General features: G+C 37.8%; 1 protein-coding gene across 3 annotated transcripts in view; it reads left to right on the forward strand.

Annotated features, from left to right (window-relative positions):
- The window catches only part of gnao1a (guanine nucleotide binding protein (G protein), alpha activating activity polypeptide O, a), a 78285-nt gene that overhangs the window by 46893 nt on the left and 9845 nt on the right, over positions 1–21547 (forward strand). For 2 of the 3 annotated variants that reach the window (XM_046864684.1, XM_046864683.1), the window contains exons 4-7: positions 2177–2337; positions 12573–12701; positions 18128–18257; positions 21059–21212. In XM_046864684.1, coding sequence (XP_046720640.1) covers positions 2177–2337; positions 12573–12701; positions 18128–18257; positions 21059–21212 — 574 coding nt within the window. The remainder of the gene's footprint in view (positions 1–2176; positions 2338–12572; positions 12702–18127; positions 18258–21058; positions 21213–21547) is intronic. The other variant, XM_046864682.1, reaches the window with a different exon arrangement.

The following is a 21547-nucleotide window of genomic DNA, read 5'->3' on the forward strand; positions in this document are numbered from 1 at the left end:
TTATATTCAGATGAGCCTTTAGTGGAACTGAAAAATCCTGACAGTGGTCAATACGATAAATAACCTTTAAGTATTCTCTGTTGTTGGCCATTATTTCACAGTGCAAACACTGTTAACTTTTAATCACTCAGCCACAGCCTCCACATTTACTATTTATAGATGTTAAAAGCACCTTTATAACACCTTCATGTTTTTGTTAAATTATGTTTGCTGACCCTGCGAACATATTACAGTAATTACAGCTCTACTGTGGCAGCTGTTACCATCCATAGTACATGCAGGTAGGGCGTGTGTGTGAGACACACACACACACACACACACACACACACACAGATACATAGGAGTTCTAGAAGGTTTAATCCTGCTGAGTTCAGAGGACCTCCTCCCAAAGGTCACTCTCACCAGGGGAGGAGGAAAGGGAGCCTCGCCCAGCCAATCACGCGGGCTCCTGCTGACCATACGACCGCCCGTGGCACTGCTGTTTAGATGGATGCTCCATCATAAGTTGCTGACTAGTCATATGATGGACTCCATTTAGGCCACTATGACTGATTAAAGCTTTGAAATTTGTCGTTGTTTAAGGATTTATCAGTTACATTAATATTAATGGTTATTTGTTCAGTGAGAACTGTACAATCCCCCCTCCCCCTCTCCCGTTTTCCAGTCTTCTCTTTAGTGTTTATACGGTCCAGTTTTTCTCACAGGAAACAATGCAGAAAGTAGAGACTCCCGACTCCCCATCCTCTCGCTTTTCTTGCTTTTCAGTGTGAATCACTTACCCCAGTCCCTCATCCTCTCTCTCTCTTTTCTTCTGTGTGTTTCTCACACTCTTTGCATTGGTCTTTGAATTGATAGTTGGATTCGAGGAGGGAGGCTCAACCCCCTTGATAGCAACCCCTTGAGGGCTGTTCTCATCTTTGTATTACACAGAAGCTAAAAGCTAAATGCTTCTTTCACGGGTTAGGACTGTACTAAAGAAGGATAGCAGAAAGTAAAGGAAGTGTTTGCTGTAAAGCCGCAAAGTGCTATTGAGCGCGACCCAGGAAATGTGAGTGGCAATTATTGGAAGCAGGAAGTGAGGCAAAAGTTTAAAAGGTGAGTGTGGATAGCCTACTGATTTGACTTACCTTAAGTGGCTCATGGATACACACAAGGTTATCAGTGACTATTTGAGTCCACAGAGAGCGGTGGGTTGAGAGCGTGTGTTGACATTTCTCCTCCTCCTCTATATATACCCCCTGACCTACCTGCTGCTGGTCACTAGGCACCTGGGATTTGAGTGACAGATAGGAGATATAGCTTTGTTTGGGTGGTTTTGCTGATCAGATTAAGATTAATTTAATAAAAATTATAATAATAATAAATGACAGGGCCTGCATCTGTCGGTCCATGTTTCTCAACTTTTGTCTTTATACATATACTTACCTAGTTCTGTGTGTGATAGACATTCTGTGTATGTGCGAGTCTCAGATTCACATCACAATATGGGCCCACAGGAAGCATGTGGGGATTAGTGGGCTAGAAAGTAGTGACAGGGATCACACACAAGCGCACTCACTCATACATGCACAGCTTGGTCTTGGCTTTAATTGCCTTTATTCCTGGTGCTGCAGCTTCTTTCTAGTGGGACTCGACACAGAGCATTAGTGTTCCCAGCAGCCGTGCTAAAAGGGCAAATTTATAATGATGTTTGGTAAAATCTGCTCTAAGCTCGGCTGTCCCTGTTCTTCTCCTGCACTAATCTTTATGGAAAAAAAAAAAAAAGACCACACCTGATTCAGCATCAGTGGGTCGGCGTATTCAGTACCATGTTAAAACCGTGCACTCTTTACTGTCTGAAATAGAAGATGAAGGGTAACGTTGTGCCCAGTGCTGAGACTGCTGTTCATCATAACTCAGTCATCACTGTTTGATAAGATCAGTATTACATACAAACACAAATGGAAATGTTCTACCTCTTCCAATGATGCGGGTCTTTGTTTGGCGTAATCACCGTTTTGGGCCATGTGTTAGATGTATAAAGTGGACCTTGTAATGTTTGTTTAATGCAATCAAGTTTCTTTTGTGTGTGTAAGAACATTAACCATTTCTTTCTCCATTTCAAGCTATCATGGGGTTATTAATTAGATTTTCTAATGATCAACGGTTCGAATTTGTGTGTTTGTGTTTTCTGCAGGCTGATGCCAAGATGGTGTGTGACGTTGTGAGTCGCATGGAGGACACTGAGCCCTACTCTCCTGAGCTCCTGACCGCCATGATGCGTCTGTGGGCTGATTCAGGCATTCAAGAGTGCTTCAGCCGCGCCCGTGAGTACCAGCTCAACGACTCAGCCCAATAGTGAGTACTTTTCTGTACATTCTTCTGATTAATAATTCATATGTTAATGATGCATGATTTTGTGATCAAAATAAGCAATATAAAATGTCTCCAATGATTCACAGGGGTACATCTATCAGGAGCATATCTCATGTATGCATATCATTTTACAAATCGATTTCTGTATTTATATACCATCCAGGATGCTTTCACAGTTTGTGCCTGCATCACTGTTGGGTATTGGATCCCTCTACGCAATTAATACAGTACGGTGGAATTGTGATATTTGTCGTCGCCTGCCATTAAACAGCTGAAAATTGAGAGAGCTCTGTTAATGTCAAAACAACAGATACAATTACAGTTTGTGCTCAAGAAACATGACTTGGTGTGCATGGTGACTTGTGTGGGGTGGGATGCTTGAATGGAATAGTGCTGAAAGATGTGACTCAGCAGTAATCTTTGATCAGGCGCTGTGGTTTGCTTTAATGGCCTGGGAAGCTAGTGCTTATGGAAAGCACTATTTAGAAGAAGACAAATTACTCCTTCATAAAGATGCCAGTTGAGATTTTGCCAGTAAGCAGGAAATGGGAGGAGGATGCGGCTTAATGCTCAAGATTCCCTAAAAAAAAATGAAGACATTAATTTCTCCAAACCTGATGTCAGCACCGACCATTCATCAGAGTCTCAACATTTTTTCTTCATATTTGTGGTCTTAGTTAGTCAAATAAGCATTTAGGAATAAACATATTTAATGTATCATTTTTCTCTATTACTTTATGTGGTTAGGGAGCAGGTTGAGAAGAGCCTGGAGAGGTGGAGGTACACACTGGAGAGAAGGGGACTGAAAGTCAGTAGGAGTAATAGAGTACATGTGTGTGAATGAGAGGGAGGGCAGTGGAGGGGTGCGGTTGCAGGGAGAAGAGGTGGATTTGTGATAGTAGGGTATCTGCAAGAGTGAAAGAGAAAGTTTATAGGACTGTGGTGAGACCTAAGATGTATGGTTTAGAGACAGTGGCATTGAGTAAAAGACAGGAATTGGAGCTGGAGGTAGCAGAGCTAAAGATGAGGTTTTCATTGGGAGTGACGAAGATGGACAGGATTAGAAATGAGTTTATTAGAGGGACAGCGCATGTGGGACAAAGTAAGAGAGACCCAATTGAGATGGTTTGGACATGTGCAGAGGAGGGACATGGGGTATATCGGTAGGAGAATGTTGAGGATGGAGCCACCAGGAAGGAGGGATAGAGGAAGGCCAAGGAGGTGAGGGAAGACATGCAGGTAGTTGGTTGTGAAACAGGCAGATGAAGAGGAGAGAGTGGTATGGAGATGAATGATCCGCTGTGGTGACCCCTAATGGGAGCTGTCAAAAGAAGAAGACGACGACAACTTTACACGGTTACTTCTGAGTCATCTAAATATACACTGTAGCTCTGACACAGCAATTGTAGCTCTAAAACAGTCCTAATTATGGATCAGTGTTCACTTTTTTAGTTAGCCGTAAACTACATAGTATTAGATGTTATGAAAAATTGTAATTATGTGCAAAACAGCAGTTCATGTGTCCTTGACAGAGCTGTGGTGGTGCAGTAGCAATTAGCAGCAATAACATTGAGACAGTGGTGATGTGTAAATTATGAGCACTGTTTTTTGAAATTTTGAAACAGATGAGCACTTGAAGGTGAATTTGACACTTTAGACACAATCGCACTGCCATACAGAAAGTTTTCTTTCTTTAATATATGACCACTAAACCTGCAGATCGCAGCCATTGTTTTGGTTGTCAGCTGTCTTGAGGCTTAACTGTTTCGTGTTTGCTTTTTTTGATTAGGGTGAAAATAGAACAGACTGAAATCAATGATGAGAACATAATCAGGCAGTGTATCTTTTTAATGCAGCCCATTTTAGAGGTAACAGCTACCCCATATATTGATCGTCTTCCATTATAGTTGGAATTCTTTTCATTTTGGTCAGTGAACATGGACGTGCCTCTTAAAGGAAGCAGAGCAGAGTTGTCACGGAGAGAGAGAGAGTGAGCACATTGAAACAATCAAGTTTCCAGGATTTTAACAGTGTCAAAATTATGCTCATCTCAGATTTACAGGATTTTGAAGGAAAGGTAACATTTCTAGTTTATTTTTATTTTTTTCTTAATCAGGTAGATGTGTGAACAATAACCATATCTTACTAGGACCAATTGCTGTGGCTAATTGTATGACTTTAGTTAACTATTCATTTTTAACAAGATGCCACATGGCAATTAGACGTGGGCATGAGCATAGATACGGTAAAGCTAAGAAGCAGTTTAAAATTCTATGGAGCGATTTGGTATAACAACTGCCAATTGGAATGAAGACAGTAGAGCACACGAGATTTTCCGTCTGATTTGTGGCATTCTAATTGCAACACCCGCTGGAAAAAAATTTCCTTATGGCATCTTCATTGCCTTGCATTGATAAAATCGCTGAATGTATGAACATACTGACACTTTTTTGATTAAATTCAAAGACTTGCTAGGTCAGATTCAGATGTTGCTAAAACTATGCATTCAGTACATAATGCACTGCCATTTTTGGGTCTGCCAATTTGTAGTGCCCCTGAAAGATATTTAAAATTACTTGTTGATTTTCTTTATATATAACTAATCTATTGAGTATATATTAAAATCTGAAATTTTAATGTACTGTGAAAATGCAATTCATTCAATGACTGCTTAATCTAAATCAGGGCAAGGGTGAATTCAGTGCCTACCCTATGCAACACTGGTCCATCACATGGCATTCATTGCATTAATGCCTAGAAACAATTTATCATTATCAAACCATCTATGTTTTTTGGAGCATATGATTGGGTAAATGACCTTTGAGCTCTAAAGCAGCAATTCCACTTGACTGTTCCACCATGTCTCCTGTAAAGATAATATTCCTCACCAAGATTTGTTTGTCACCTGCTTGCTGGTAGCCAATGCACCAGTCATAAATAAATGTAAAAAAAAAAAAAAAACTATTTCTGATGTATTGTAAAAAGCTTGCACATTAACAATTTTGATTTTTGAGCACTGCAGCACAGCTGCCTCAGATTTCTGCTCACAAAATGTATTCATCCAGAATCAATCTGCAATGCAAAGCTGCTGAGTATGGCAAATTTCACTGAAATTCATTTTTATTCTGCTTCCAGAATTGTATTTGATAAAAACATTTAAAATTAACCATTTGTGTTAAACAGTGCTATCTGTAAGTGCCTGGAAAAAGGTTAAAACTGGTATCTGTGTTAGTGAGAGCATGGATAATGTGTACACACAGACAGGAAGGTGCAGAAAATGGACAAGGAGAGAAGTGAGTACACACAATTTTCCCCTTCAGGGTCTTTCTGCCTTAAGTGCATGGAACATAACATATTTCTCCTGATGGCCCATTTAGTCACAATGGTCAGGTTACTCTTAACTGTACATGTTCAAAAGAGGTGGTCTTTAGGACACGGTCAGTCGATCCTCCTTTAAATCCACAGGATGGCCAGCATGTAACACACTGTGACAACCACTGTTTCACAATGATCTTCATATGACCCGAGTCTGTACCCTGCACAGTGGTGCTCTCCCTCTAGTCTGAGGCCATATATCTCTGGACATTTTCAATAGGAACTTTGGAGAACAGTTGAAGAAATCAGTAGATGACCTGGGCATGCAGCTGCTTTCCTGCTTCCCACAGGATGTGCTAGAGTATTATAACAAGATGTCTCTGGCTTGATGCCCTATTATCGTTTATCCTTCACTGTAACTTTCCATTGTTATCGGCGTTAGCTCATCTCCAGCGCTGTACTTCACTTTCCATTTGCACCTTTGTAGCTCTGCTTTCTCTTTTTGTCTCGTGTTAATTCTGGTTATTCTTTTGCTTTCTTTGATGTCTGTCACTTATTATTAGTCCATCAATGGTATGATGATACAGGAAGTGTGGCTTGATGACCATATCTGATATTTTCCATGTATATTTAGTACTGTGCAAAAGTTTTTTTTTTTTTTTGTACACATTTTGATTTCTACATTCTTTTTTTTTTTAGTTTAAAAATCGTCATAATCCCAAACATTACTTTTTCAAGTTACAAGACTGCTCTGTTTTAAGACCATTGGAAAATTGAAAATCAAGAGCATTTGGACAAACCCTAGCCTTAAGGGTTCCACTTCCTCAGTTTTAACACTGTTTTAAGTTTATGTTCTTAAAAAAAAAAAAAAAAAAAAACACAGATGTAACACAAACATTTGCATATACAATGGTGGAATTAAATATTAAAATTGATATTACAGTGATGAACATTACAATCTGTTCTTATTTGTGGATTTAATGGATGTCCTCATGTTGTTTTGTAAAATTCTTTAATGTTTGTGTTGTGTTCTTTCTCAGTTCAGCCTCTATTCAAATCTCATCTGTTCCTAATCTCTTATTCCCTGATTCAATAATCTGTTATTTCTCCAATCACAGGGAGTGCTCTTGCTCTCTCTCTCTCTCGCTCTCTCTCTCGCGCTCTCTCTCTCTCCCTCTCTCTCGCTCTCTCTCTCTCTCGCTCTCTCTCACTCTCTCTCGCTCTCTCTCCCTCTCTCTCTCTCTCCCTCTCTCTCGCTCGCTCGCTCGCTCTCGCTCGCTCTCTCTCTCTCCTCTCTCGCTCTCTCTCTCTCCCTCTCTCGCTCGCTCACTTTCTCCCTCTCTCGCTCTCTCTCTCTATCTCACTCTCTTTATCTCACTCTCTCTCCCTCACTCTCTATCTCACTCTCTATCTCACTCTCTATCTCTCTCTCTCTCTCTCTCTCTCTCTCTCTCTCTCTCTCTCTCTCTCTCTCTCTCTCTCTCTCTCCTTCTCTCTCTCCCCCTCCATCTCACTCTCTTTGTGCTGATGGGAAGCAGCAGACAGCAGGCTGGCTGCTGAGAGGTGTTGCCAGGCAGAGCACTCAAGAGGCAATAGAGGGAGGGAGGAGGTAGAACAGAGCGAGACTGAGAGAAGAGAAGTGTGTATGTGCGGGTGTGTGAGGGGGAGGGGTAGAACTGGCAGGCAGCCTGACTGAAGAGCCATACAAGCTTCCCATATTAAAAGGAGAGGGGTCACAGAATAAGCACTGTATCCAGCCCCTTCTTTACACCACATCCCTGTTATAACCAAAACCATTAACATGAAATGCTACACATGCCCATGTGACTAAACTAAAATAGTGCTATGTACACCTTAAATTGCAATTCATTCAGTATGCTGAAAAATGGATCCAGGTTTTCTCATCAGAAAATAATAAGTCCTAACATAACCTGATATCAGTGATTTTCTTTAAAGCTGTTATGTTCTAACAATGCTTGACGTTGGTGATACCTTGTTTCACAACAGCGTGGCATTGTTCCCTAATTTATTATGTAAATATTCATTTATAATAATAAATAAGCCAAATGTTTGTGGTAACAGTTTGGGTGGGGGACAAAGTTGGAGGCACACAATAGTATGGGATGTCTTTGGATGTTCGAGTTAGGAGACCCAAACCTGTTCCAGCATGACGATGCCCCCGTGCACAACGCCAGCTCCACAAAGATATGGTTTCCTTGGTTTGGAGTGGAACATCTTGAGTGCTTTTCTGATGAATTGGAGCAGTGACTGCACCCTAGGCCGACCCTGCTTTGCTAATGACCTTGTCGAAAATCTAGTAAAACATCTTCCAGAAGATCTGCCCAGGCTATTGTAAAAATGATGCTTCAGAAAGCACATTCGAATCTTATGGTCAGGTGTCCACAAACCTTTTGTCCATATAGTGTACATTCCTTTCTTGAACAACCCAAAAAAGTCTGTGTCTCACATGGATGTTGGGTGGGTGGAATGGGTTAGTGGATATTGTTGACTTGGGTGATATGTTTCATCAGCTATGGCCCACAGCCAGTCGTCATCTCGTTGCCTCGTTAGTTCATCTTCAGCGTTTGTTATTTCTAAAACAAGGCGTTTGATTTTAATGCCTATGTCCTTTTTTAATGTGATGACCGAAGGGTAGTTTATAAGCAGGTCGTCTGAAGAATAGATTAGCAATATATTCAAATATATCCACCAATCATCATTCTGGAGGAACACAGTGCTGTAAATGACGCTTGTACCTGTGACATACGTGGGTGTCATAACTTGTCCATTAGTTTTAACTTATAATCCAGATACAAACTGTAGCAACAGCACAACATTTACAGTAGCATATAAATTGCTAAGATTTCACCTTCATCAAGTCAGTGACCTGAAACATTCTGTTAAAGTTGTTGAGAACCAAAAAAAGTAATGCTGTTGAAAGGTCAAAAAACTTGACCTGAACGGTGTGTGCGCTTCACTGAGCATAGGGCTAAAGGAAAATAAACGAAAACACCAGAAAGTACATCTCAGAACAGACGAAGTGCACATTTGTGCATCCCCCATCTCACACCATGTTTCTGACAGTGAACATTTTTGCTGAAAGTTTATGATTAAGGTCGAGATTATGAGGATGTTTGTGATGGTGATACATAATCAACAGTGTTACGAGATCAAAGCTAGAACAGGCAATACTTACTGTCATTGAATGATTTTCTCATTTATATCTCACCTACACCCCAGTACCATAGGTTGAATGACTGTGTGTGAACAGTTAGTTTGACTGCCATTGTACTTTGCTCACTTTCTACTCAACAAACTCTGTTAAAATACTTTAAGATTTGCGCTCTTATAAAACATTTCTACATGAAAAACAAACGACTTAAATAATGTGATGCAGATGGACTGCAATGATAAAAGGATTTTACCATAGCAACCGCTATTCGAGCAGTACATGATAAACATCATATCACCCACGTACGTGCACAAGAACATTACCTGTAGTCCCTGATGTGTATTTGCATTATTTTATGATTAAATGATTGGCTAAATACATAAATAATCAGGTATAAGTATTTATTAAAATCACCAGTAAATCACTGTGTGTGTCTGTGTATCTGTGTGTGTGTGTGTGTGTGTGTGTGTGTGTGTGTGTGTGTGTGTGTGTGTGTGTGTGTGTGATCATCGAGAGAGAGAGAGAGAGACATTAACAAATTAGTGTGCAAATGTCTTTGTTTTTCACAGAACTCTCCCCAATGGTTAACTAAAATTAACTCTATTCATGGAAATGCAGTTTGAGTTAGGGGTTAATATGAATGACCAAATACCTCACACAGATAAAAAAAAAAAATAACAGCAGTCAGAACAAAGGGCTTTCTGTTTTTATAGTACAGCGTGGTAGACATTTGCCTTTGGAGGACTATTTGTTAATAAACAATATATGCTAAATATCGTCAACTGCTGGAAGTCATACAATAGACAGAGTAACAAGAATGCTAAGGTCAAAGTGACCAGCAAAGATGCAATAAGTATCAAATGTAAAAAAGGTACTAAGGGGAATATACAGTTTAAAAGCTTAGTTACTTTCTTAATAGTTTTTTCCTAGATTTTAATTTTATAACCTGTGCTTAAGAAAAGCTTTAGAATTTCCTAACACAACTTTGTCAACAAATATATATAAACATTATGTAATTTCAGTATATTCATTTAACATTATCATTTAATATGTTAAATGTTATGTTTTTGTAAAGAAAAAAAAAGTGCTAGTCAAGTATCAACTGTGGGCAATCTGTAAGATACTCAGTAAAACCTAGCGGCCAATTTCATTATAATTCTGCTTGACACTACATTGAATTTGTAAAGGCGGAGAGTTGTCATGCATACATATTGACTAAACTATTTAATCTATTACGGTCATTGCTCTTTATAGTACATTTTATTTAATTCAAAAATAATGTTAAAAACCTTTCAAAGGAATCTTTGCTTTAGAACATTTCTTTGTGTCTTGTACAAGTAAGACACAGTACTGTATGGTCTGACATCAGCTAATCACAGTGTGAAATGCCATGTGATTGTAGGCGTCCAGCTTCTGTCATATGAGCAAACTTCATGATGCAGTTCTTAGGTAGACATGAAAGAGCCTCTGCCCTTATGCAACTCTATGGGACACAAGCTCACAGATTAAACATTAATGGTTTTCATTTAGCCCAGTCTCGGGTATAGTGCCCTCTGTGGTTGATGCAGTGCATAGCATGGCTGAAGGCCCTCTTTTGGGAGATTCCATTTACAATAAGATATTTGGGCGTTGGGCATAAAAAAAAGCACTGCAACAGCAATTTCACTCTTTGCCTGCTGTTCCTTCACTCTTGCATTTCCATCAATCTGCTTTCTTTCTTTCTTTTTTTTTTTTCCTGCCCCAGGTCTTCAGGGACAGAACCTAATGAGCTGCAGTGGGGCTACAGAGTCACAGTGCAGCTGCAACTGTGGCCGCTTAGGCACAGCCCGTGTCGTATTACCTTAACTATGTTATTAAACAGTGATCACTTATTTATTAATGGCTGATACAAACACACTCTCTCCCTCTGGAAGCATTGGTGATGTTCAGCTCTGCTGCACATTTACATGGTAATTTAGGGTGAGGTGCAGGTGGATAACGTGTCATTTTGAGACAACCGTGCTGGTGGAATGTTCACACATCTCTGCTAAATTCTGCATATGCCCCAAGAGTGAATGGCTTTTAAATCAAGAAGCACACCAACAGATTGAGAAGGAGAGAAAAAATTAATGTCTATATAATGCTTTTTGCACATCAATATTAAACATTGTCCATGTTTAATTCTGTTTGTTCAGCTTTACTGCTGTTTTAAATGTTCACCTTGCTAGTTTCTCCCTATACAGTTTTCCAACAACTTTCTCAATGAATAACATACAAGACACATATCTAGTGATCAATTTTGTTTCAGTAATTGTTGCTCTGTAAAACTGCTTTGGGACAATGTCGCTTGTTGAATGTGCTATTCAAATTAAACTGAATTGAATTACAGGATTTACACTTACCAGAATATAATTAAGGAAGAAATTAATTAGACTTCCCAAGAGTTTGTTATAAACCTCAAAACATTATGATTAAAATATATCGTTTTCTTTGCTTAGCTTTTAGTCAGGTACCAGTCATTTTGACTATTTACTGCAGACAATTCCAGTGGCATATAAATAATAATAAATATAGTTACATATTTTACATACTTTGTTGTCTAATGTTAGCTAAGTCTCACATATACTGATCAATTGTATTGCATTAATGAAGTCAAATCTCTCTCAGTTTACTGTTTACTAAGCATAGATTGTCGGATGAAGCTTTTAGAAAACACTTGCACAAATCATTGTGTGGCACGTCTCCTGTTTTATTGGGGAGATAAAGCTTTTTTATGTCATTTTTTGGAGTATCTGCCATGTTGGCAGGGCTGTTAATATAAATGGTCAAAATTTCACTTTATATCATGGCACTGTAATATCCTGTAGGGATAATAATATAGTTATATCATACGCAGCCAGGTATAACACTACGCAGTTACATTACTTTTATTTTTAGACTGTGTATGTTGACCTAAGCATCCTTTTCATTGTATAAAATTTGTTAATTACATTCTTCTCTGTTCTTCTTCTTCTTCTTCTGGCTTCTCCCATTAGGGGTCGCCACAGCGGATCATCCCTCTCAATCCCCCCCCCCTCCTCTTCATCTGTCTCTTTCAAACCAACTACCTGCATGTTTTACTTACAACATCCATAAATCAAAATTAGTTAATTACATTATTTTCTGAATACTGCAGAGAGTGGTGACTGTTAAAAAAAAAAAAAAAAAAAAAAAACACGTCATGATTAAATATTTTTCTTTTTCCACTTTTAATGATGCTGCAATTCTGATCTCAGCCTTGTTGCATTTGTTAACTGTGTAAAAAAAATAAAATAAAATAAAAAGGACATGAAAGATAGCATTTTGTCAATAAACCAGTCTGCTGTCCATAATTTTGTTCTAAAGCTCAACCATTAACAATTCTGCACCAGTTATATAAGTCAGAGCTCCCTTGAGACCAATATTGTGTCTTAGTGTGCCTCTAACGTACTACTGTACTTCGTCACAAGCACTGCATTGGAAAGTGATTTTGTTTTATTAGGTCGGGGATAACAGGTATATTGGCCATCAACAAGTGATTATTTTAAGTGAGAGTTGAAAGGTTTTATAAGGTTATACAATATATTTATTTCAGTTGACATCATGGTGTCTCTATTTTTATGAGAACTTTGTCATGATTTTTTATTTGTACGTTTTTTTTTTTTTGTTTTTTTTTTTTTGCTTTGTTCAATTCTTTAGACCTCCCTTTCTCTTTCTCTGTTTTTGTCCATAGTTACCTAGATAGTTTAGATAGGATTGGTGCTGCAGACTACCAGCCTACAGAGCAGGACATTCTGAGGACCCGAGTGAAGACCACTGGAATTGTCGAGACCCACTTCACCTTCAAGAACTTGCACTTCAGGTGAGTTGCATGTTCTGTGTTATACCTTGTGCACCCAGTGTTGTTTTTCTCCAATACAGAATACCCTAAAATTCAGTGTTTGAGCTTATTAACAGATAGGTTCTTAAATGCTGGGATGGTCCTATTTGCATAATCTAAGCGCCTTGAACCTCAGGTAATGCCACTGCTTTTCCTGATGTGAAGTCAATAACACAAACATATGACTGTAAGGGCCTGGAAAATAACAAGCTTTTGTTTAGTAGACACCTAGATTTCATTATTTACTTCAATATAAACCTCAAAACAGATTTAGTCAGTGATATGATACAGCAAATCCAACAGATTATTTAACAAAACAATTGCATTGCACAAACCAAGCATAAAGAGGAGTCTGCTTCATGTAATAGTAACAGTTTGTAGTGCAGATCATATTAACAAGCTAAATTTCTATAGAATATTGAGTCTCATTCTTGTCGGGCAAGGATATATATATATTTTCCTTGCCTGACAAGAATGTGACTCAATTCAAACTCTCAGTTGTGCCTGGCTGAAGTAACTGAATATTTGAATGTGTTTCAAGGATATTATCATGTTCGAAAATCGGTCTTGATCTCCTTGCAGAGACTAATAGTATTCGGGCTAAAATATCCCAACAATTGGGAAAATTCATGATATTTTCAAGATGCCACCTGCTGCATAAAGTCTCTGAAACAATGTGCTGCTTGCTCATGCTTTAATGTGTGTAGCAGGACATGGTCAGTCAGGAAAGCAGGATATAATAAAATATGTCCATTTAAGGGAGGACATATTTTTTTGTGTTCATGTTGTGTATTCCCAGTTGTTTGAGTGAAATATATTAATGAAAGCATTTGTATACAGAAACAGGGTTCATTTTAGCTTCGAGGGGGAATGCTGTTTATAGCATCTAAGTCAATATTTGAAGGATATACACTTCCCAAAGAAACTGGATGTTTTGGTTCAAACAAACATGCTGTGCAAATGCTATGTAGTGGCTATGTAGACTGATCACTGTTATGACTATTGGCAGTTTGAAATCAGTCTTATAGCAGTGTTGTTAACTGTTACGTTAAACTTTATTAATTCTTGTTAACCTTTATATAAAACAGCCCACTAACCTAACCTCAGCAGAGAAAATCTACACATCACTCTATCCAGATAAGTGTTTAAATGTCTGGTGAGCCTTTTATACAGTATTATATGCTTATCTAGCACTCACTGAGCACTTTTATTAGGACCACCTGTACACCTATTCATTCATGTAATTATCTTATAAGCCGACCATGTGGCAGCAGTGCAATGCATAAACTCATGCCTTTATAGTCCAGCAGCTTTAGTTAATGTTCCCATCAACCATCAGAATGCAGGAAATCTGTGATCAAAGTGATTTTTGTTGAGCTTCTTTGGGTGCTTCTTACACAAACTGGTACATCAAACATCCAGTGAGCAGCAATTCTGTGAACAGAAACGCCTTGTTACTGGCAAAAGAGACTGGCCAGTTTGAGTTGACAGAAAGGCTATAATTACTCATATTATGTCTAGGAGAACAGCATGGCAGAATTCACATGTCAAACCTTGCGTTAGATGAGCTACAAGAGCAGAAGACTGTGTCTGGTTCCACCTCTGTCAGCCAAGAAAAGAAAGCTGATGATGTGGAGAGAACAGACTCATCAAAGAATAGAAAAATTAAGCCTGGTCTGATAAATCTCAATTCCTGCTAACCCACACAGATGAACAGATCAAAATGTGGCACCAACAGCATGAATTCATGGACCCAACCTGTCTTATGTTAACAGTGCGGCTGGTGGAGGTGCTGTAATGGTGTGGGGAATGTTTTCTTGGCACACTTTCAGCATGTAAATAAATGTAGTCATCACTTGAAACCCATATCCTGTTTGAGTGGTTTTTGCTCAGCAATTGCATTTACTAAGCAAAAAGTCATCTTAAACTGGTTTCATAAACATGGTGTTCCCAGTCAATAGAGCTAAATGCAAAAGAACACATTTTGGGAGTAAGTACAACAGAAGATTCGCAGCATGAAAGTGTATCTAAAAACTGTGCAGGAATTGTGTGATGCAATTCAGTCAACACTGAGCAGAATCTCACAGGAATGTTTCAGCATCTTGTGGAATTCATGGCACAAAGTATTGAAGCTGTGTTAAGAGCTAAGCAACCTATTCAGTATTAGTATAGGGTCCCTAATACGTTTTTGTGTGTGTGTGTGTGTGTGTGTGTGTGTGTGTGTGTGTGTGTGTGTGTGTGTGTGTGTGTGTGTGTGTTGTAATTATTTGCTATAGTTTCAGCATTAAGTATTATACAGAAACAATATAAAAGATCTTAAAACATTAATGTCAGTGTATTTTGGGAAGATCAATTTACTTATTCTGCACAGTAAAACATCTGCATCTATATTCACTTTAGTACTTGTTTAAGTACTAAGCTCTCCTTTATATAGATTGTTCAAGCAAAATTGCTAAAAAGGTAAAAGCACACATCTGTATGCTGTGCATAGTTAAAGCATAACATTGAAGCATTTTGTGGCAAGTTCCAGAGCCACAGTTCATACCAAATCTACTTGAACCAGAACCAGCTTTGCCTCTGCCCATATCAATTTATATGATGTCTAGTGCTTGGTTTTAATACTGTAGGTTTACTCTCTTATGCAGTCACTATCAGTAATGATTTTATTCTGGTCTGTTTCATGGTTGATCAGAAACAAATTCAGGATCCAATCAGGGAAATCGCATTGCTACGCACTGTACCAGTACACCGCCCACCGTAGGACCACTAAGCGGTGATCAACATGCTATAATACTGCATATGTGTACAGCTTTTCTTCTTACAGTTTAATTCAACCTCAATGTTTGAATTATCACCACTACACAATTAAGTATAGGAGCTTTTTGTCTCCTCCTTAAGTAAGCGCCTCCTCAAGATAATTGTTGCAAAAAAAACTTTTCTTCTGGCTGTTACAGCATAATAAGAATATCTCTAAACATTTCATACAGATGACTAAAAAGACATTTATACTAAGTCTATTCAACACAACAAAACAAGGATTAGGCTTATGTTTAAATGTCATGTGTCTTTTACTTCAGGTGATGTTGATGCTCATTAGAACTGAAATATAATTTTTAAATGTTTTAACTTCACTAGAGAATGCTAGCTCTCTTCAGGAAAGTTTGTGAGCTTTATTAGGTTGAAACGGTTTTCCTAAGCTGCAATACATATATGAAGTGACGCATGGATTATTATTAATAGTTTATTATTAATCCTGCAATAGGAGGGCAACACTGGTTTGTGCAAAAGCATGAAAGTCAGTAACATATTACTGTTCTGTATTTAAGACTGGTATTGCAAAAATGAAATGCAGAACGTTGGATAGTTCACTGTAATTCAGTGATTGTAACAATAAGTTTAACAGCTTGCAGAGCACATATAATACATTTTATGACTTTTTATGTTGCAGCCTCATTTTAAAATGTTTGAAATCTTTTTTCATTCCAACACTCGATACCCCTTAATGACCGAGCAAAAAGAAAAGACTGAAATATCACATTGACCTAAGTATACAGACTCTCTGCTGTGACTCTTGAAATTCAAGTCACCTTAGAGATGGTTATACACTTTGATTGGTGTCAACCTGTGGCAAGTTCAGAGGATTGGACATTTGACAAGGCACACACCTGTCTACATATAACAACTGAAAATGCATATTGGAGCAAAATCCAGGCAATGTGGTCAAAGGAACTGCATGTGTGTGACACTGGGAAAATTGCATCAATGCAACAGTTCATCTGTCTGGCCTCAGTGTGACATATTAGTCTGCTTCCGAGTGTTGCAATGATGGTTGAACACAGTTTGTCCTCATCACATAATTTAGCGCTCAACCATAGTGAGGTTCATCTCTTGTATCATGTCTCCGACATTTGTTTGGCCATGCTGTATGAAGAGTCCAGGTTGTTCTAGAATTCTTTCTTCTTCTTATGGAGGCTGCTGTGTTCTTGGGAACCGATGCAACAGATATTTTTTGTAGCCTCCCCCATTCCAGATCCTAAACACAAGCCTCTGAGCTCTTCAGGCAGTTCCTTTCATCTAATGGCTTGGGTTTTTCCTCTGACAGGCTTTTTTAGCTGTAACACCTTATGTATTCAGGCGTGTGCCTTTCCAAATCCTGTCTAATCTCCTCAATCAGTCACAGGTGGATTCCAATTAGTGTTGAACTATCTCTAAAATGATCCTGAGCTATGGGACACACCTGAGTGAAATCAAAACCTACAAATTCATATGCCAGTGTGATATTTTATTTGATTTCTTTTTGTAAATTTATCACAAATTAGTTTTGCTTGTTATTAATGGGGTATGTAGTACTGATGTGACTTTATTTTTTTATTTATTATTTACATTTTAGCACAAGGGTTACAAAAGAAGCAAAAGAAAAATGCTAAATTAAGCACACTGTATAATTTTACTACTTATACAATATATGACAGACATGCACACTTTTAAAAATAAGTACATGCTCCAGCTTTTCAGTACTATGCTTATTTGGAATTAGCTGGTAATCCTTTAAAATTTTAGGTCTCTGTACTTTGTGATGCTATAACCTAGGTGAAGAAAAACATCTGGAACTAAGAACATGTGAAATTATTCATCTTTGCTATAGTTAATTGTGTGTGGCTTCGGACTTGAGTGTAGCTATAGGCATCTTTCCCTCTGTTTCCTACTGTGATTTCAGATGTTTCTTCAGACACTGTTTTTAGCTTTCTCACTGTCTTATTCTTTCTTTCTCTCTCTCTCTCTTTCTCTCTCTCATCTACTTAATGCAGCTTTAAAAATGGAGGCGACTGAAATAAATCTGTTAATTTATGCAAAGACTTTGCATGCCACAAACCAAACACTGTGACTCTGAGTTTTGCTCTGCATTGTGTGGAATTGTACAATATGGTCTCCGCTCTGAGAAATCAGATCCATTAGTTCATAAGTTATTCATCAGTATGATACTGATTATGTTATTAAAAGCTGTTATTGGGAAACAAAGTAGGTTGGGACCCAATTACTCAAATCTAAACTCAATTTGATGTCTCAAATAAACAGTGTCATATTACAAGTATTGAACAAATATTATAATTGCTTTCTTAATATGCTGCTTGAAACTTGAGTTGAGATAGGAACCTAGTTACATAAAGATTCAGATGAATGAGTCTGATGTGATTTAAGCAGATCATGTAATTATGGAACCCTTTGAGAAATGAGTCACATGTATGTTGGGGCACACAAATATCCCTCAGATTTTAAATAATTAGAAATAGTTTAAAGCTTGTTCAAGTTAAACACTCTAAATACTGATATGTTTATGATAAAGATGCTGGAGGTACCTTGTACAGTTGTGGTGGAACATGAGACCATGCTTTGTTATATATTCACAGGCTGTTTGATGTGGGAGGTCAAAGGTCAGAAAGGAAGAAGTGGATCCACTGCTTTGAGGATGTGACTGCCATCATCTTCTGTGTGGCTTTAAGTGGTTATGATCAGGTGCTGCATGAAGATGAGACCACGGTGAGAGAAATATTCCCTGCACACAGACTCTCCAATGACTTGCCACTAGATACACAGCAACAGATACAAATCATGCTTATTTTACATATTTTACAATAAAGACTACATTTAAACATTGTTTTATTAGAAATATGTATGCTACCTAAACAGATCATATTATTTTGGGTTGGTATTTGGGAATTTTTTTTTTATCAATTTATGTACATTTAAAACAAACATCTACAGAATGATGCATGAATCAGCCACCATTATGTTCAGATAATAGAATAAGAATATACAGTTAAATACAAAAGTGTGCACAAAAATAATATTTTTATTTAATATTTTATTATATTATTTTATATTTTATTTTAGATTTAACACTTTTAATTGTCTAAATAACAAATACTTGGGGGCTATTACACATTCAATTCCAATCATAGTCATACTTTAAAATGCATTAAAGACTATTTATTTTATATTCTAGGACTTTGTAATGATTTTGTAATTGATTTAAACATGTTTAGTAAATCTTTCCTTAGTGATTGTTTCCCATCTCTCATGTCAATTAGCACTTGTTATTTTCAATCTTGGAAAATCTTAGCTTGAAGGACTTGTAACTATAAAAAGTTTTTTTTGTTGTTGTTCAAAGAATATGCAAACATTACACTTGCCTCTTCACACTGACGCAAACAACTGTTAGATTAGTTCATTTGACTTATTTAGACTTATTTAGATGTTACAATTGCTGAGTTATTGCTGAGGTTCACACCTATGGGTCCAATTGCCAAATCCAAATCAGAACAAAATTGTTGTGGTTTTGCATTGCATAAAATTTTACAAACCAAAAAGCAAAACTGCAAAACAAGTTTTAAATAAATGATTAAATATAATATTTTATTATAATATTATAAATAACTAGCTCATTTTGTAAAACTTAATATAACTTATTTCTTTTAGTCTTTACTCCAGATATATTTAAAACTGTGTATACTCTGTTTCTGTAGCCCCTCAGCAATGCTCTTTGGCCTGGTTTTGCATCTTAAACATCAAACTATGCAGCAGTGTCCAGTTCATGTCCTGCAGTTGGGTCATTTCAGAGCTGATTCATGTGCTCACTGCAGTGTTCTCACACCAGAGCGTGTTGGAAAGTTGGACCTCTTAGGCGAACTCAGATGCCTTCTTTTGGTCACACACTAGGGTTTTTTTTCACTCGGCTATGTATATATAAAAGCACTCTTTGTTATACACTGACTTGATTGAATCCTTTTAGGGCATTCTTCAGATTTCAGTAACGAACGGATTTTAATAAAAAAAAAAAAAAAAACTCTGCTATTAGAATTGCTTGTGACCTTTTCCTATAAAATGACTGCATTAGCTATACATCAAGCACAATCTACAGTCAGCTTTCCTGCAGTCTAAAAACTCAATTTATATTTATTACCTTCACTTTCAGGGAAAAAACAGATTGATTGTGAGCTACACAAGTCTTGAACTCAACCAGGGACACATCTCAATGACACATCATCATAATATTTTAATAACTTCTGCTGCTTAAGGGGAGAAAAAAAAAACACCTGAATTTATTGCTTGATGGATTGTAACAGGATTGGATGGATCTGTCCATTAGTCTTAATGCTGCTGTATTAAAGTGGTGGATAGAAACTGAGACATTGCAGGAGATGGAAGCATTCATTATAAATTGTGGTTATTTATACATAGCTGAAAATGTACACATACTTATGTGCTCACATTTAGCATACGTTTTACGTTCATCTTCTGTATATCCTGGTTTCTGGTTTCTGCCACATACTTTTGCTTCTATTTCAGAATTTTGTGGCCTTTTTTTTTGCTGTTTCTCTCTGGAACTTCTTTGTTCCTTACACTTTGGTGACTGGATCTGCTTAAGCTGTTTTTCCACGCCAGCCATGCAGAATGTTTCTATGGCTGTTGACTATGTATGTGTGGAGTGTGTATGAGGGAGGGATGGGGGGTTTGAGGGCTCAGGGCTGTTGTGATATGACGTCTGTCTGGTCGTGCTGATCTTCAGTGGCCTCATGCCACCTCCTCTGCGTGTGCGTGTCTCCCTCCAACCATCTCAGCTCCTCTTCTGCCGTCTCTCATCACGGCTCTGCTATCTAACCAATCGTCAAATGCTAAAAAGCAAAACTGCCTCTTCAGATGGCCCATCCACCAGAACATAACCACAGGTATGAACCCTTCCCCCACTGCCACTGGCAAAAAGCACTGTAATGACTGAAAGCATCACTGCTTTTTGCCTTGTGTGCATATCCTGTTTGTGCATTCTGTTCATTGTAGTTCCCTGTTAAAAAGAAAGGGGGAAAAATCATTAATGTTTTATTCATAAATTATTGATAAATGGTCCTGGTCTAAATCATATGCAGTCTGGGTCCTCACACATTCTTTATTCATATTGCACTTATGATCAGTTTTCAGCTCTCATATATCTGATAAATTGTCCAATTCAGGACCATGTATTTAACACAGACACACATGCTGGAGGAATAATTACTGTAAATGCTCCCATGCTGTCCTCATTATTCTGGTATAGCTAACTTTCAATGCATCACCTTGCCTGGGGATGTGGCTTTCTTATTAATTAATTTACTTGCAAACTGGAACATTTCCTAATTTTTCTGATTTCCTTCCTTTCCTTTCACTGCTCTTACTGCCGTTTACAATATTCGAATAATACTGTGTTCTGATCATGTGTTCCAATAATAATGTGTGATTTTCCTTGAGTGTATGTGAATGTATGACTCCGAACAGACTGTCAGACACCTTGTTCTTTGATTCCACAGAACCGCATGCACGAGTCCTTGAAGCTGTTTGATAGCATCTGCAACAACAAATGGTTCACAAACACCTCCATCATTCTTTTCCTTAACAAGAAGGACATATTTGAGAAGAAAATAATGAAATCGCCCTTAACTGTCTGCTTCCCCGAGTACACAGGTAAAATTTTTTACGCTGACAACATGCTGTTCTTTCAATCCAGTGTGAATGGGGTTTTGATATTGAAAGAAACCCCCTTACAGTAGTCAGAGGTTTTTTGTTGATTAAAATATACAGAAGTCTGAATATTTTCAGATGAGTTTATAGAGTAATACAGCCAAGTTCAGTCCTTTCTGCCTGTTCATTTTTAGTATATACAAGCTCCTATTTTTTTATTTTACTGTGATGGACTAATGTTTTACAGAGTTTTCATGACATCTTTTTGTCCCCCCTGCACTGATTTAATGCTTCTGTTTCATATTTCTATACATCTGAACTTCCGGTCCTTTGCTTTG

Source organism: Silurus meridionalis, chromosome 13 (genome assembly GCF_014805685.1).
Source record: "Silurus meridionalis isolate SWU-2019-XX chromosome 13, ASM1480568v1, whole genome shotgun sequence".
In the NCBI taxonomy this organism is placed as follows: Eukaryota; Metazoa; Chordata; class Actinopteri; order Siluriformes; family Siluridae; genus Silurus; species Silurus meridionalis.